Source organism: Bufo bufo, chromosome 1 (genome assembly GCF_905171765.1).
Source record: "Bufo bufo chromosome 1, aBufBuf1.1, whole genome shotgun sequence".
Taxonomy (NCBI): Eukaryota; Metazoa; Chordata; class Amphibia; order Anura; family Bufonidae; genus Bufo; species Bufo bufo.
Genome location: NC_053389.1, coordinates 141,941,220 through 141,956,779, shown reverse-complemented (window position 1 = coordinate 141,956,779; position 15,560 = coordinate 141,941,220). Strand labels below are relative to the sequence as shown.

The following is a 15,560-nucleotide window of genomic DNA, read 5'->3' as shown; positions in this document are numbered from 1 at the left end:
CTTTTCACTGATGGGGCCAGGATCCTGCATAGTCATCTGGTCTGTCCCGTTCAATCAAAACAAGGAAGGGTCTGGATAGTGATTGGGACCCGCCCTCAGTGCACTTATCTGCTCATTGGCATTTGGATTAAAAGTACTTTTCTCTGGAATGAACAGATCTCTAAAGTGAAAGATATCATTACATTCAGCTGATCTAGCACTACACGGTATTGTTTCTGATTTAACACTACATTTCCTGATGACAGACTCGCTTTAACTCTTTCCAGACCTCTACTGTACATGCACAGTAGAAGTACGGTCTTTAAAAATGGCGCCTGCTTGCGAGCGCTATAGCCACCGGATTTCTGCTGATCGCATGATTTAACTGCTCAGATGTCGTGATCAAATGTGACCACGGCATCTAAGAGTACAACATCTGGAAGTGCTGTTCTCTTTTGCCTGGAACGGCTACCAAATGCAGCGACTGGTGGAGACGTTTGTGTGATGTAAAAGGCCGGAGCCTGCTGGAGGCTTCAATGCCTTGCTTAGGTATATTCCAATGTAGGCCTGCAGGTGGCAGCATTATATTGGAATATATTGAATCTTCTATTTATCAATGGATTTAATATAATTGATACATGGAAGTGGCAATCTAACAATTGAATGCCATTAGGCCCTTTATATAATTATTATATATAAAAATTCTAAAGAAAAAATGTTTCCATAGTTACACATTTTTTTCAGTATTAAACACAAGAATAAATATTTAAAAGTAGTATCTTTGTAATCGTATAGATCAAAACAATGAAGTGAATGGACCAGTGTTACCGCATAGGAAACGCTGTAGAAAACCAAAACCCATAAAACTGTGCCAGAATTGCGTTTTTTTTTTACAATTCCACACTATTTGGAATTTTTTCCCAGCTTCCCACTACATTGCATGTTAATAGTAAATGGTGCCATTAGAAAATACAATTTGACCCTAAAAAAACAAGCCCTCATACAACTATGTGAAAAAACAAAAATGCTAAATTGCAAGGTCCTGAAGGGGTTAAGGGAACAAGTGCTGAAATATGTTTGTTTTCTGTACATATGTGTCTTTCTTTGAAACAGAAATTTTTATTGGATTTTCAAGACACACAAAAGGGGAAAACAGTATAAAACAAATTATACAATCTGTTCATATGTGTATACACACCTAATGCGAGAAAGAGTGTCCAGAAACACCCATCTGTCAAATCAAAGCAGCCGTCAGCTGCCACTTTCCCTACTGAAACTCAATCAGAGGTGGCTAAGCATTGAAGTCTATAGGAGTTAAACCTCTTTCACACAACCGTATGGCTTTTTCAGTGTTTTGCGGGCCGTTTTTTCCGGATCCATTGTTCCGTTTTTTGTTTCCGTTGTGTTTCCGTTGTGTTTCCGTATGGTATATACAGTATACAGTAATTACATAGAATAAATTGGGCTGGGCATAGCATTTTCAATAGATGGTTCCACAAAAAACGGAACGGATACGGAAGACATACGGATGCATAGTTTTTTTTGCGGACCCATTGACTTGAATGGAGCCACGGACCGTGATTTGCGGACAAGAATAGGACAAGACTCAAAATCTAGCGGAACGGAATTGCGGACATACGGAAACGGAATGCTCACCGAGTACATTCCGTTTTTTTTGCGGACCCATAGGAATGAATAGTTCCGTATACGGAATGCAAAAAATGGTCCGTATACTGAACGCAAAAAACGTTTTGTGTGAACGAGCCCTTAGGCTCCATTCACACGTCCGTGGTGTATTGCGGACCTGCAAATTGCTGGTCCGCAACACACCCGCCTGGCACCCCTATAGAAATGCCTATTCTTGTCCGCAAGCTGCAGACAAGAATAGGACATGTTCTATCTTTTGCGGAGCTGCGGACCTGAAGATCGGGGCCGTGCTCCGCAAATGCGGATACTGACAGCACACTGTGTGCTGTTCGCATCCATTCCGTCCCCATAGAAAATGAATGGGTCCGCACCTGTTCCGCAAAATTGCGGAACGGATGCGGACCCATTTGCAGACGTGTGAATGGAGCCTTAGGAACAGAGCCGAGCAAACAGCATGTTTCTAGACAATCTGCAATACATTCTACATTAGGTTACTAACAAGATTTGTTTTCTTCCAAATTTGTTCAAGGGACAAGCAAATTAGACAGGAGAGAACTTTTCTCTAGCACAAATGCTACATTCGCCTCAGCACTTACCTTTCAAAATAACATTTTTTTCACAAATGTTGTAGGGTTTCTTGATTATGAGCTTTTGTGGAACAGCAACCATATTAGTTTTATTAATACCAGAGGTAGATGCTCTGTGTCCTTTTAGTAGGAAGAAAAGAGAAGTCTGTGTCAAAAAAGGAAATTCTAAATCTCTATTGTACACTTTCAACATTTTTATTTTACGTGTAGCCTGATATTTTAAGAATACGGAATAAGGAATTTTTTGGACCAAACATCCACAATGTTAAATGGCTTTACTGCAGGGAAAATAACTCACCAGCCTCATATTTGACACTGTGCTTGCCTTCTATTTGCAAGGAGTTGTTGGATGGCTGTTCTTGAAAGTTAACCCTGCGAGCAACAGGTGGAGTTGAAGGAAAACCTGTGAGAGATTAAAAAAATATATATATAAATTATGTTGTTCTATGCCGACTCTAAAATACGAAGTGTGTTCAATAAGTTATCTACGCCAGCATGTTCTGTCAGTGTTCGAGAGCTGAGCTTGTCTGTGCAAGTTGCGACATGTCTGGATATGTAACACACACAGTAGCAGTTCAGACTCATGAAAGCACTGGAAGTGACAGGATGGCAAGTGCAGTACAGTGCCAGTTTAGGCTACTTTCACACTAATGCTTTGGCTTTCCGTTTGTGAGATCCGTCATGGGCTCTCACAAGCGGTCCAAAACGAATCAGTTTTGCCCTAATGCATTCTGAATGGAAAAGGATTCGCTCAGAATGCATCAGTTTGTCTCAGTTCAGTCACCGTTTCGCTCTGAAGGCGGACACCAAAACGCTGCACGCAGCGTTTGGTGTCCGCCTGACGAAGCGGAGAAGTCCTGACATACAATGTAAGTCAATGAGAACGGATCCGTTTTCTCTGATACAATAGAAAACGGATCCGTCCCCCATTGACTTTCAATGGAGTTTATGACAGATCCGTCATGGCTATAGAAGACATAATACAATCGGATCCAATCATGACGGATGCATGCAGTTGTATTATTGTAACGGAAGCGTTTTTTGCAGATCCATGGAAGGAAGCAAAGAAGCCTAAAGAAATCCATGAAAGGATGATTGCTCTATATAAAGATGATGCAACTTCCTACTACCAAGTAAAGTTTTGGGCCAAGCAGTTTAACCCCTTATGGACCAGGCTCATTTTCACCTTAAGGACCAGGCCATTAACTTAACTTTAAAACACTTTTACTTATCCAGGCCATTCTGAGATTGTTTTATCTTCACATATTGTACTTCATTACACTGGTAAAATGGAGTAAAAAAATTAATTTTTATTTATAAAAAAAGTACCAAATTTACCAAAAATTTTGAAAAATTTGCAGATTTCCAAGTTTCAATTTCTCTACTTCTATAATACATAGTAATACCTCCAAAAATAGTTATTACTTTACATTCACCATATGTCTACTTCATGTTTGGATCATTTTAGGAATGCCATTTTATTTTTTTGGGACATTACAAGGCTTAGAAGTTTAGAAGCAAATCGTGAAATTTTTCAGAAATTTTCCAAAACCCACTTTTTAAGGACCAGTTCAGGTCTGAAGTCACTTTGTGAGGCTTACATAATAGAAACCACCTAAAAATGACCCTACTGAATAAACTACACCCCTCAAGGTATTGAAAACACATTTTACAAACTTTGTTAACCCTTTGGGTGTTCCACAAGAGTTTTTGGCAAATGGAGATGAAATTTCAGAATTTCAATTTTTGGGCAAATTTTCAATTTTAATCAATTTTTTCAAATAACAAAGCAAGGGTTAAAAGCCAAACGAAACTCAATATTTATTGCCCTGATTCTGTAGTTTATAGAAACACCCCATATGTGGTCGTAAACTACTGTACGGGCACATGGCAGGACGTAGAAGGAAAGGAGCGCTATGTGGTTTTTGGAAGCCAGATTTTGCTGGACTGGTTTATTTACACCATGTCCCATTTAAAGCCCCCCTGATGCACCCCTAGAGTAGAAACTCCATAAAAGTGACCACATTTTGGAAACTACGGGATAAGGTGGCAGTGTTGTTGGGACTATTTTTAGGGTACATATGATTTTTTGTTGCTCTATATTACATTTTTGTGAGGCAAGGTTCCAAAAAATAGAAATTCTGAAATTTCATCTCCATTTGCCAATAACTCTTGTGGAACACCTAAAGGGTTAACAAAGTTTGTAAAAATCAGTTTTGAATACCTTAAGGGGTGTAGTTTCTTAGATGGGGTCACTTTTATGGAGTTTCTACTCTAGGGGTGCATCAGGGGGGCTTCAAATGGGACATGGTGTAAATAAACCAGTCCAGCAAAATCTGCCTTCCAAAAACCATATGACGTTCATTTCCTTCTGCGCTCTGCCGTTTGGTCATACAGCAGTTTACAACCACATATGGGGTGTTTTTGTAAACTGCAGAATCAGGGCAATAAATATTAAGTTTGGTTTGGCTGTTAACCCTTGCTTTGTTACTGGAAAAAATGGATTAAAATAGAAAAATTGCCCAAAAAATAGCTGTTTTGGCACAGTTTTTATTTTATTTTTTTGACTGTGTTCATTTGAGGGGTTAGGTCATGGGGTATTTTTATAGTTCAGGTTCTTACGGACGCGGCAATACCTAATATGTCTACTTTTTTATTTATTTTAGTTTTACTAAATAAATTTTTTTTAAAAATATTATTTTTGTTTTAGTGTCTCCAAAGTCTGAGAGCTATAGTTTATTTTTATTTTTTGGGCGATTGTCTGTGGCTAAATAGAATTAAAATTGGGGAAGGGGATTATAAATTTAGTACTCCATGGAAGTGTGGTACTCCCTGAAGCAACCGTCAATGCAAAGGCCCGGATGATCGGAGAACGTGTCATACTGAGTGGTGGTGTCCTTCCGTATCACCCTCCTGTTACACACTCTGAACTTTTTTGGGACCGTCCCTTCTTTCCAGTGTGGGGGACCACACCTGGAAAGTGTTGGCCAGGGATGATCCGGGGGCGCCTCCAGTTCCCGAGGTACTCCGGCCTGCTCTTTCCCGGTCAGAAAAAATCAGGGCCTTGAGGACTGCCTCATAGAACTGCAAGAATCTCCCTGTGTTGGCAGAGCTCTGGGACAGCACAAAAGAGTTGTACAAGGCAACCTGTACCAAGTAGACTGCAACTTTTTTGTACCACGCCCGGGTTTTGCGCATGGCGTAATATGGCTTGAGGACTTGATCAAAGAGATCAACTCCTCCCATATACCGATTGTAGTCGACGATACAATCGTGCTTGAGGAACGTTGCTGCGGTACCTCGCACAGGGACAGGGGTGATGCAGTTACCGTGAATTGTGGACAGTACAAGGACATCCCTCGTCCTTATATCTGACCAGCAACAGGTTTCCACTGGTAAGGGCACGGGTCTCACCCCTGGGGATAGGTACCTAGAGGGGGTAGGTAGGGAGGCCGCGTTGATTTTTCCGCATGGTCCCACAAGCGGACGTGGATCTGGCGGCGAGGGACTGGAACAAGGGGATACTAGTATAAAAGTTATCCACGTACAGGTGGTAACCCTTATCTAGCAGTGGGTGCATAAGGTCCCACACAAGTTTCCCGCTAACACCCAGAGTGGGGGGGACATTCTGGGGGTTCAAAACTGGAATCTCGCCCCTCGTACACACAAAACTTGTAAGTGTACCCTGACGTACTCTCACTAAGTTTGTACAGCTTCACGCCATACCTCGCCCGCTTAGAGAGAACATACTGGCTGAAAATGAGTCTCCCCTTGAAAGCAATGAGAGACTCATCAACAGCGACCTCCCTTCCAGGTACATAGGCCTCCAAAAATGTGGCCCCGAAGTGATCGATGACCGGCCTGATTTTGTACAGGCGGGTCATAGGCAGGATCACCTCCGAATGGCCTCAAAACGGGAACGTGTCATGGCCATACAGTAGAGTGGGGTCTGGTAGAGGACATCCCTACTCCAGTACTGCCTGACACTGGGTTTTTTGACTAGGCCCATGTGCAGCACGACGCCCCAAAACGTCCTACTCTTGGCTGCACTGACCGGCGTCCAGCCACCGGACCTAGCCAAAAAAAAGCCCGGGTGTTGAGCAATGAACTGTTGGGCATACAAGTTCGTCTGCTTCACCATCAAATTCACAAAATGGTCACTGAAAAAAAATAAAAATAAATAGTCATATTCCGTGAAGCCCACTGTGGGAATCTGGATTCCTGGTTGGCCAACAAAATCAGGAATCACGGGCTCAAAATCTTCTGGGGTACGCCATGCAAGTTCACCGATAGGGGGCTCAGGTGGACTTATCTGGTGGGCTGGAAAACTAGTACGAGCCCCAGAGCAGCTCGTACAGGGTCCCTGGCATGGGGGTCCCCTTGCTCGCCTGGCGGCGTCTCCGCCACCTTGGGGGCTCATCATCATCACTAGATGATGAGGATGCGGATGACAAGAGGAAAGTGGGGTCATCCTCGTCCTCACTGGGGCTCTTGGATTTGGAGACAAGCAGGGCGTATGCCTCCTCGGCCGAGAACGGGTGTGTGTGTGCACGTGTGTGTGTGGAAAACTTTATTTAGTGTGCGTGTGTGGGGGGGGGGGGGGGGGCGGGTGCTCGCGTACACTTACCCCTAAACCTAACAGAAAAAAAAAAAACTAACAAAAAAAAATGAAAGCCCAAAAAAATGTGAAAAAAAATAAAATATATATATATATTATTATATATATATATAATAATTCTAACTCGCTGATCAGCGGTCCGAAGCTGGTCAGCGGTGGGGTGGGCGATGCGCTAACAGTGGCCGGACGCTTGCGCCCAAAAAAATGTGTAAGGGGGGGGGGGGACAAGCTGCAGCACCCCTGGGGGTCTAGGGTCATACAGCTGAGTGTGCTGTGGACCCCAGACACCTGATCAGGGGGATGCTGAAAAAACAACAACTTTTTTTTCCCTAAACTCTCCCTACCTAATCTAAGTTGTCCCTAAACCTGTCCCTAGGTACCTTTTTAGTGCCAGATGGCACTGTGGTGGCTCAGATGGGGGGTGCTGGGCACAGATGAGGGGTGCTGGGCTCAAAGATTGACGAGGCTCCTCTCTCCACGGCTCCAGGATGCAGTGTGTAGGAGGAGAGCAGAGGTGGGCGAAGTTAACGCACGCTCGCCCGCCCGTACAGCCAATAGGAAGCGATCCTGGGAGGTGATGTCACCGGCACCTCCCAGGATCTAAGAATGGTGATTGGAGACCCGAATAACCCGGAAACGCAGCAAACCGCAGGTCTGAATTGACCTGCGGTTTGCTGCAATCGCCGATACGGGGGGTCACAGGACCCCCCTCGGCATTGTCACAGAGTGCCTGCTGAATGATTTCAGCAGGCACTCTGTTCCGATCACTGCCTGCCGTGCAGCGGTGATCGGAAATACACAGGGCCCTGTTTCCTTAAGTGCCGGGACATCAGGGCGTACCTGTACGCCCTGTGTCCCCAAGAAATAAAATGAGGTAGGGAATCAATTGAAGATGACACCTGTTTCAGATTAAAATGTGCCGTAAAGTGGAGCTCATGATTTTGGATGAGCTATAACAAGTCATTGTTATAGCTCATGAATTCGGCATTTAAGTTGGCACAGTTTCCAGTATAATTTATCATGTTTTGATGATGTCAAAGGTCAATTCCAGGTGGGTGCCACAAATGTTGACTCCAGCAATTTAGCCAAGAATATTTAGACATGCATAGAGAAAATCCAGGAGACTTCTATTCTCAAATTATTAATGGTGATGAAACATGGGTCCACCACCATGATCCTGAGACCAAACAAGAGTCCATGCAATAGAAGCACAAGGGATCATATACATCGCTGGTCGGGAAGGGGTTAAGTAGACATTCTACACTGGCTGCAAAACTCTCAACAGCATTTCAACACTCAATTAGAAGAAGCACTAATAGCTCCTGAAAACCTCAAAATTCTTTTACACACAAAATATACCCACTGGCCAAACACAGCAAAAAGATCACTAGTCCTAAGAGTCCTAATAACATAGAAAGAAATCAGAAAGACACACAAACTACCATATCTCTTATCTAAACACATGCCACTATTGAATCATACCGAATTCACACCTGGAAAAGACAGCCGATTATTTAAAGAATAAAAAGAAAAGGGAATCCACACAGCAAGTCAACTAATGCATGCAACTTAAACAAGATGGGCTAGGGCTTGTTCACATCACAGTTATGTATTCCGTTATGGCTTTCCCTTATAACATGGTTATAACGGAAAATAACGGAATCCATAAGACAGAAATCAAAACGGAAACCTTTAGAGCAGCGGTTCTCAACCTAGGGGTCGCGACCCCTTTGGGGGTCGATCGGCCCTTTCCGGGGGGTCGCCTGAGGCTTCCTATTGTGGGTCGCCCGCACAACGGCAGCGGCCCCTTATCCTCGCGCACAGGAAGTGATGTCCTATCACTGCCTGTCCTTGAAGGAGCCTGACGTCTGGACGGGTAAGTCGGGCCGCCTGTCTGCTGAGGTCCGAGTTTTTTCGTTAATGACACCGCCGCTGAGCACCACTGCCACCAATGATTTAATTGAGCCTGGCTGAGCCTGGCTAATTTTATTTTAATTATTTGGCTGAGCAAGGCTTAATTTATTTGGGGGACCCTGAGCACTTCTGATTTATTTATTTGGGGGACCCTGAGCACTTCTGATTTATTTATTTGGGGGACCCTGAGCACTTCTGATTTATTTATTTGGGGGTACCCTGAGCACCGCTGATTTATTTATTTGGGGGGAGACCTAAAGCCCCGCTGATTTATTTATTTGGGGGACCCTGAGCACTTTTGATTTATTTATTTGGGGGGGGACTTGAAGCACCACTGATTTATTTATTTGGGGGACCCTGAGCACTTCTGATTTATTTATTAGGGGGGGGGGGGTACTGTGAGCACCACTGAGTTATTTATTTGAGGGGTACTGTGCGCACCACTGATTTATTTTTTAGGGGGTATTTGTTGTTTATTATTTATTTTATTTTGTCTTTGTGATTAATTACTCTGCTTTAATTATGTTCAATTTGTAGCAATAAAAATACATCCTGCATATCAGATATTTACATTACAATTCATAACAGTAGCAAAATTAGTTATGATGTAGCAAGGAAAAAAATGTAATGGTTGGGGGTCATCACAACATGAGGAACTGTATTAAGGGGTCACGGCTTTAGAAAGGTTAAGAACCAATGCTTTAGAGGCATTCTGTTTTAATCCGTCATAATAGACGTATATGGGCAAGCATAATGGATCTGTCTGGTTTCCGTTATGCTGGACGGAAAACAAAGTTCTGTCCAGCATAAAGGAAACCAGACGGATCAGCTATGCTTGCCCATAGACTTCTGTTAAGACGGATCAAAACGGAATGCCTCTAAAGGTTTCCGTTTTGCTTTCTGTCTTATGGATTCCGTTATTTTACTTTATAACGGAAAGCCATAACGGAATACATAACGGTGATGTGAACAAGCCCTTACAAAGAAATAATGACATATAACCTTAAAAAATATATATATATATCACATATGCACAAATATACTCTCTCTCTCTCTCTCTCTCTCCGATCTAGACTAAATCATATTTATTTTAAAAACACCCCAAAATCATCTCACAATTTCAAACATATAAAAACATACAAAATATCTATTCACACGCACATGTCTAAGAACTTTTTGGAAAATGGGTCTTTCCGCTTTCAGATCAGAAAATAAGGGAAAAAATATTCGAAGATTGGTCAAAGTTAGGGTTGAGCGAACCCGAACGATAGGGTCGGAATTTAACGCCGGATTAAAACAATGCTAGTGTGAAAGTAGCCTTAATGACGCTTTTTGAAAGGCTGCAGAGCAGCCAATTAACAAGCGTTTAACTCTGTGCCCTTTAGAAGCCATCACAGCCATGCCTACTAATGGCATGACTGTGATTGGCCAGTGTAGCATGTAACCCAGCCTCTATATAATCTGGAGTCACGTAGCGCTGCACGTCACTCTGCTGTTACTAGTGTAGGGAGAGGATGCTGCTGTGAGGGAGAGAATAAGAAAGGATCTTTAATCAGAAGAAGTTGTTAACTCAGCGATCTACATATATTTGGTTTTGTGGGTGGAGCGCACAATCTTTTTACCCTGCCCTGAGGCCAGTGACACAGAAAAATAACTTATCCGTCTGTTAGGTGAGCGGCGGCCATTTTATGCAAGCTCAGTTCACCAGCACAGCATATGTGCATTTGTGACATTCAAATCCAAGCTTGAAATACTGCAATAATAATCTGGGTTTAAAAAAAACACCAATTTTTGGCAATATACAACATCTGGTGCCTTTGCAGCATTTGTCAGTGTGAAAGACAAGCTTGAAATACTTCAATAATTTTCTGGGTTTAAAAAAATCACCCATTTTTGGCAATACCCTACATCTGGGGCCTATGCTGCATTTTTTAGTGTGAAATACAAGCTTGAAATACTGCAATAATAATCTGGGTTTAAAAAAACACACATTTTTTGCAATATCCTACATCTGGTGCCTTTGCAGCATTTGTCAGTGTGAAAGACAAGCTTGAAATACTTCAATAATTTTCTGGGTTTAAAAAAACACCCATTTTGGGCAAAAAACTAAATTTGCAGCCTTTGCTGCATCTGTCAGTGTGAGATACACGCGTTAGATACTGGTGTTCTATTCTGTTACTACAAAAAACACCAATTTTGGCCAAAATACTGAATTTTGCAGCCTATGCTGCATTTGTTAGTGTGACATACAAGCTAGAAATACTGCAATAATAATCTGGGTTTAAAAAAAAAAGAAATCATTTTTGGCAATATCCTACATCTGGTGCCTTTGCAGCATTTGTCAGTGTGTAAGACAAATATATTATACAAGGTGAAAGGATAGGGAATCAGCGGCTCTGCTGCTCTCGCCCCACATACACCCCCGTACTGCCGAATGTCGCAACCAACGGCCCAGCAGATATAAGAAGATTAGCGTGGTGCTCAGCGAGGTTGGTTCAAGTAGATACTTAGTATAATGGAAGTAGATGAAAGAAATCGCGGCACTCACCACTGTCTTAGAAGAACTTCAATGCTTTATTTCTTGCAGTAAGTTCGCAGGCTGGGGAGCGGGATGGCCCTTCAGTGTGAGTCGGCGGTGACGGCCGTTTCGCGCGTGACTTGCGCTTCCTCGGACCGCTATGACACACACGCGCACCGCTGTGCTCTATATGGGCGGACACCCGATCATCACCAAGGTAACCAAGAGACGCTCCACAGGTGCGCAACTGTGTGATTAAAATCAAACAACAAAAAGGACAAACTGTGCGCATACACAAAGCGCTACAGGGTATATGAGCAACACAATATCATATCACGGCAAAAAGTTACATTTTGTAAACAAATATAGGGACGCATGAGGACGGAGAAAACTTCATAGAAATACTGCCATATCGTTTTTATCATTAAGACCGTGCAAGCCAATGGCGTTGGTTCTGATGATCCATCGCGCCTCCCGCTGCAGCAAGAGGCGGCGGCGGTCACCACCCCTCAGGATGGGTCCCACAGCCTCAATGCCAGCAAAGGAGAGGCTCAATAAATCACCGCCATGGACTGCACGGACATGATCAATCAGGCGGGGAGAGCCCCGTCCCGTTCTGATGGAACTCAAATGCTCCCGCACTCTTTCAAAAAGGGGTCTAATGGTCTTACCAATGTAAAACCTCTGGCAGGTACACATTATGACATAGACTACGTAGGATGTACGACAGGTGATGAAGTCTTTGACTTTGTAAGTGACCCCCCCTCCATACATAACATTTTTCTCTGTGAGTTATGGGGGCAAAACGAACACATTCCACAGTTATAGTTTCCCTGCGGTTTCCAGCTCTGCAACCAGGAAATACTAATAATTTTCTGGTTTTAAAAAAACACCAATTTTGGACAAAAAACTAAATTTGCAGCCTTTGCTGCATCTGTCAGTGTGGGATACACGTGTTAGATACTGCTGTTCTATTCTGTAATTAAAAAAACACCCATTTTGGGCCAAATACTAAATTTGCGGAATGGGCTGCATCTGTCAGTGTGAGATACAAGCTTGAAATACTGCAATAATATTCAGGGTTTAATAAAACACCCATTTTTGGCAATAACCTACATCAGGGGCCTATGCTTCATCTGTCAGTGTGAGATACACGCATTAGATACTGCTGTTCTATTCTGTTATTAAAAAAACACCCATTTTGGGCAAAAAAATAAAAATTTTGCAGCCTTTGCTGCATCTGTCAGTGTGAGATACACGCGTTAGATACGGCTGTTCTATTCTGTTATCAAAAAAACACCCATTTTGGGCAAGATCCTAAATTTGAGAAATATGAGGACAGCGTCAAATAAGGGACGTGGCCCCGGTCGTGGTGCCGCTGGTGGAGCTCCTGTTGCAGGGAGAGGACGTGGTCGATCTGTGCCAGCTACACGCACAAGTGAAACACCTTCTTCAGGTGAGAGTAGGCGACAGAACCTTCAGCGTTATTTGGTCGGATCTAATGCGGCTCTACGAATGGGGAGGCCAGAACAAGTACAGACGATAGTAGAATAGGTTGCTGACAGTGCCTCCAGTTCCTTTACATTGTCTCCCACCCAGTCTCCTGCTGAAAGATCAGAGTTGGCACCTGCAGCCGATGTACATCAGTCTTTCACCTCACCCTTTTGCAAAACAGCCAAGCAGTCTGAGCCCCAAGTCATGCAGCAGTCTCTTCTGCTTTTTGATGACTCTGCTAGCAGGGTTTCCCAGGGCCATCCACCTAGCCCTGCCCCAGAAGTGGAAGAGATTGCACCGATGCCCAACCACTTATGTTTCAAGATGAGTACATGGGAAGACCATCGCAGCACGTCTCGGATGATGACGAAACACAGGTGCCAACTGTTGTGGCTTTAGAAAGTGTGCAGACCGACAAGGAGGGCAGGGGTGAAGACTGGGTGGAAGATGATGTGGAGGACAATGAGGTTCTCGACCCCACATGGAATCAAGGTCATGCGAGTGACCTGTGTAGTTCGGAGGAAGAGGCGGTGGTCGCACAGAGCCACCAGCACAGCAGAAGAGGGAGCAGGGTGCAAAAGCGGAGCAGTCGTCCCCTAGACAGTACGCCTGCTACTGCCCACCGCAAGGGACCGAGCACACCAAAGCCAGCTCCAAGGAGTTCCCTGGCGTGGCAGTTCTTCAGACAATGTGCTGACGACAAGACACAAGTGGTTTGCACGCTGTGCAATCAGAGCCTGAAGCGAGTCATAAACGTTCTAAACCTGAGCACAACCTGCATGACTAGGCATCTAAGTGCAAAGCACGAGCAGTAGTGGAGTAGACACCTAAAAACCGAGAAAGGTCTCTGGCTCCTCCTGCTTCTTCTTCTGCTGCAGTCTCGGCCTCTTCATCCACCTCTGGAGTGACAGTGCCACCTGCCACCCCACAAACAGAGGATCTGCCAGCAACACCACCACCTGGGTCACCATGCATCTCCACAATGTCCCACGGAAGCGTTCAGCTTTCCATCTCCCAAACACTGGAGCGGAAGAGAAAGTACCCCCCCAACCCACCCACGATCCCTGGCCCTGAATGCCAGCATTTCAAAATTACTGGCCTTTGAAATGCTGTCATTCAGTCTGGTGGAGACGGAGAGTTTTAAAAGCCTTATGGCGGTGGCTGTCCCACAGTACGTCGTGCCCAGCCGCCACTACATTTCCAGGTGTGCCATCCCTTCCCTGCACAACCAAGTGGGGGACAAAATCAGGTGTTCACTGCACAACGCCATCTGTGGCAAGGTCCACCTAACTACAGATACGTGGACCAGTAAGCACGGTCAGGGACGTTATATCTCCATAACAGCACACTGGGTAAATGCAGTGGCGGCTGGGCCTGAGGCGGATTGCAGGGCGCTTCAGTTTGCCTCCTGTTGCTTCCTCCTCCTATTCCGCTTCCTCATACGGTCAGCGTAACACCTTCACAACCAACTTCCGCATAGCCAGGGGTAAACGACAGCAGGCAGTTTTAAGACTTAGCTGTTTGGGGGACAAACCCCACACCGCGCAGGAGCTGTGGGCGAAATCTCAGAGCAGCTCTGGGACTAGCCGGTTTGACGCACATCCGTTGCCTAGCACATGTGATGAATTTAGTGGTGCAGAGGTTCCTTAAAAATTACCCCGATATGTCAGAGCTGCTGCATAAAAGTGCGGGCCATCTGTGCGCACTTTCGGCATTCTCATCCTGCTGCTGCTCGCCTTCCAGCTCACCACCTCATATGGGACGTGCCCACAAGGTGGAACTCCACCTTGCACATGCTGGCCAGACTGTGCGAGCAGTAGGTGATAGTGGAGTTTAAGCTGCAGCACGCATGGGTGAGTCGCACTGCGGAACAGCACCACTTCACCACCAATGACTGGGCCTCCATGCGAGACCTGTGTTCCATGTTGCGCTGTTTCGAGTAGTCCACCAACATAGCCAGTGCCGATAACGCCATTCTCAGCGTTACTATCCCACTTCTATGCCTCCTTGAAAAAACGCTTCTGGCGATGATGGAAGAGGATGTGGCACAGGAGGAAGAGGGATCATTTCATAGGGTTTCCGGATAGTCACTCACAAGTGGCTCCGAGGGTGGGTTCCTGCACCCACAAACGCCAGGTACACAATTGTCCAGACAGGGCACAGTTCTGGAGGATGACGAGGTGAAGGATGAGGAGGAGGAACCGTGTTCACAGCAGGGTGGCACCCAAACCAGCTCATGGCCATCACTGGTGTGTGGCTGGGGGGATACATAGGACACAGACGATACATCTCCCACAGAAGACAGCTTGTCGTTGCCTCTGGGCAGCCTTGCACACATGAGCGATTACATGCTGCAGTGTTTCCACAACGACCGCCGAGTTGCCAACATTCTAACTTGTGCTGATTACTGGGTGGCCACGCTACTGGATCCCCGTTACAAGGACAACGTACCGTCCTTAATTCCGTCACTTGAGCGTGAACGTAAGATGTGCGAGTACAAGCGCATGCTGGTAGACGCTCTGCTGGTGGCATTCCCACCTGACAGTGGGGCACAGTTGAAGCACAAGGAGAAGGCAGAGGAGGAGGAAGAGGTCGCCAATGCAGCTGGGGCACCTCCAGCACCTCAGAAGGCAGGGTTAGCATGGCCGAAATGTGGAAAAGCTTTGTCAGCACACCACAACAACCAGCACCACCAGCTGATATAGAACGTCTTAGCATGAGGCAGCATTTTAGCAACATGGTGGAGCAGTATGTGTGCACATGCCAACACGTACTGACTGATGGGTCTGCCCCCTTCAACTTC

At 45.0% G+C, this 15,560-nt stretch overlaps 1 protein-coding gene across 1 annotated transcript in view; it reads right to left on the bottom strand.

The window, feature by feature from the left end:
• Nucleotides 1-15,560, bottom strand: part of LOC120999190 (zinc finger protein 569-like) — a 73,523-nt gene that overhangs the window by 10,725 nt on the left and 47,238 nt on the right. Inside the window, exons 7-8 of the mRNA XM_040430065.1 lie at nt 2,512-2,616; nt 2,223-2,333 (exon numbers count right to left, since the gene is read on the bottom strand). Of these exons, the coding sequence (XP_040285999.1) occupies nt 2,223-2,333; nt 2,512-2,616 (216 nt within the window). The remainder of the gene's footprint in view (nt 1-2,222; nt 2,334-2,511; nt 2,617-15,560) is intronic.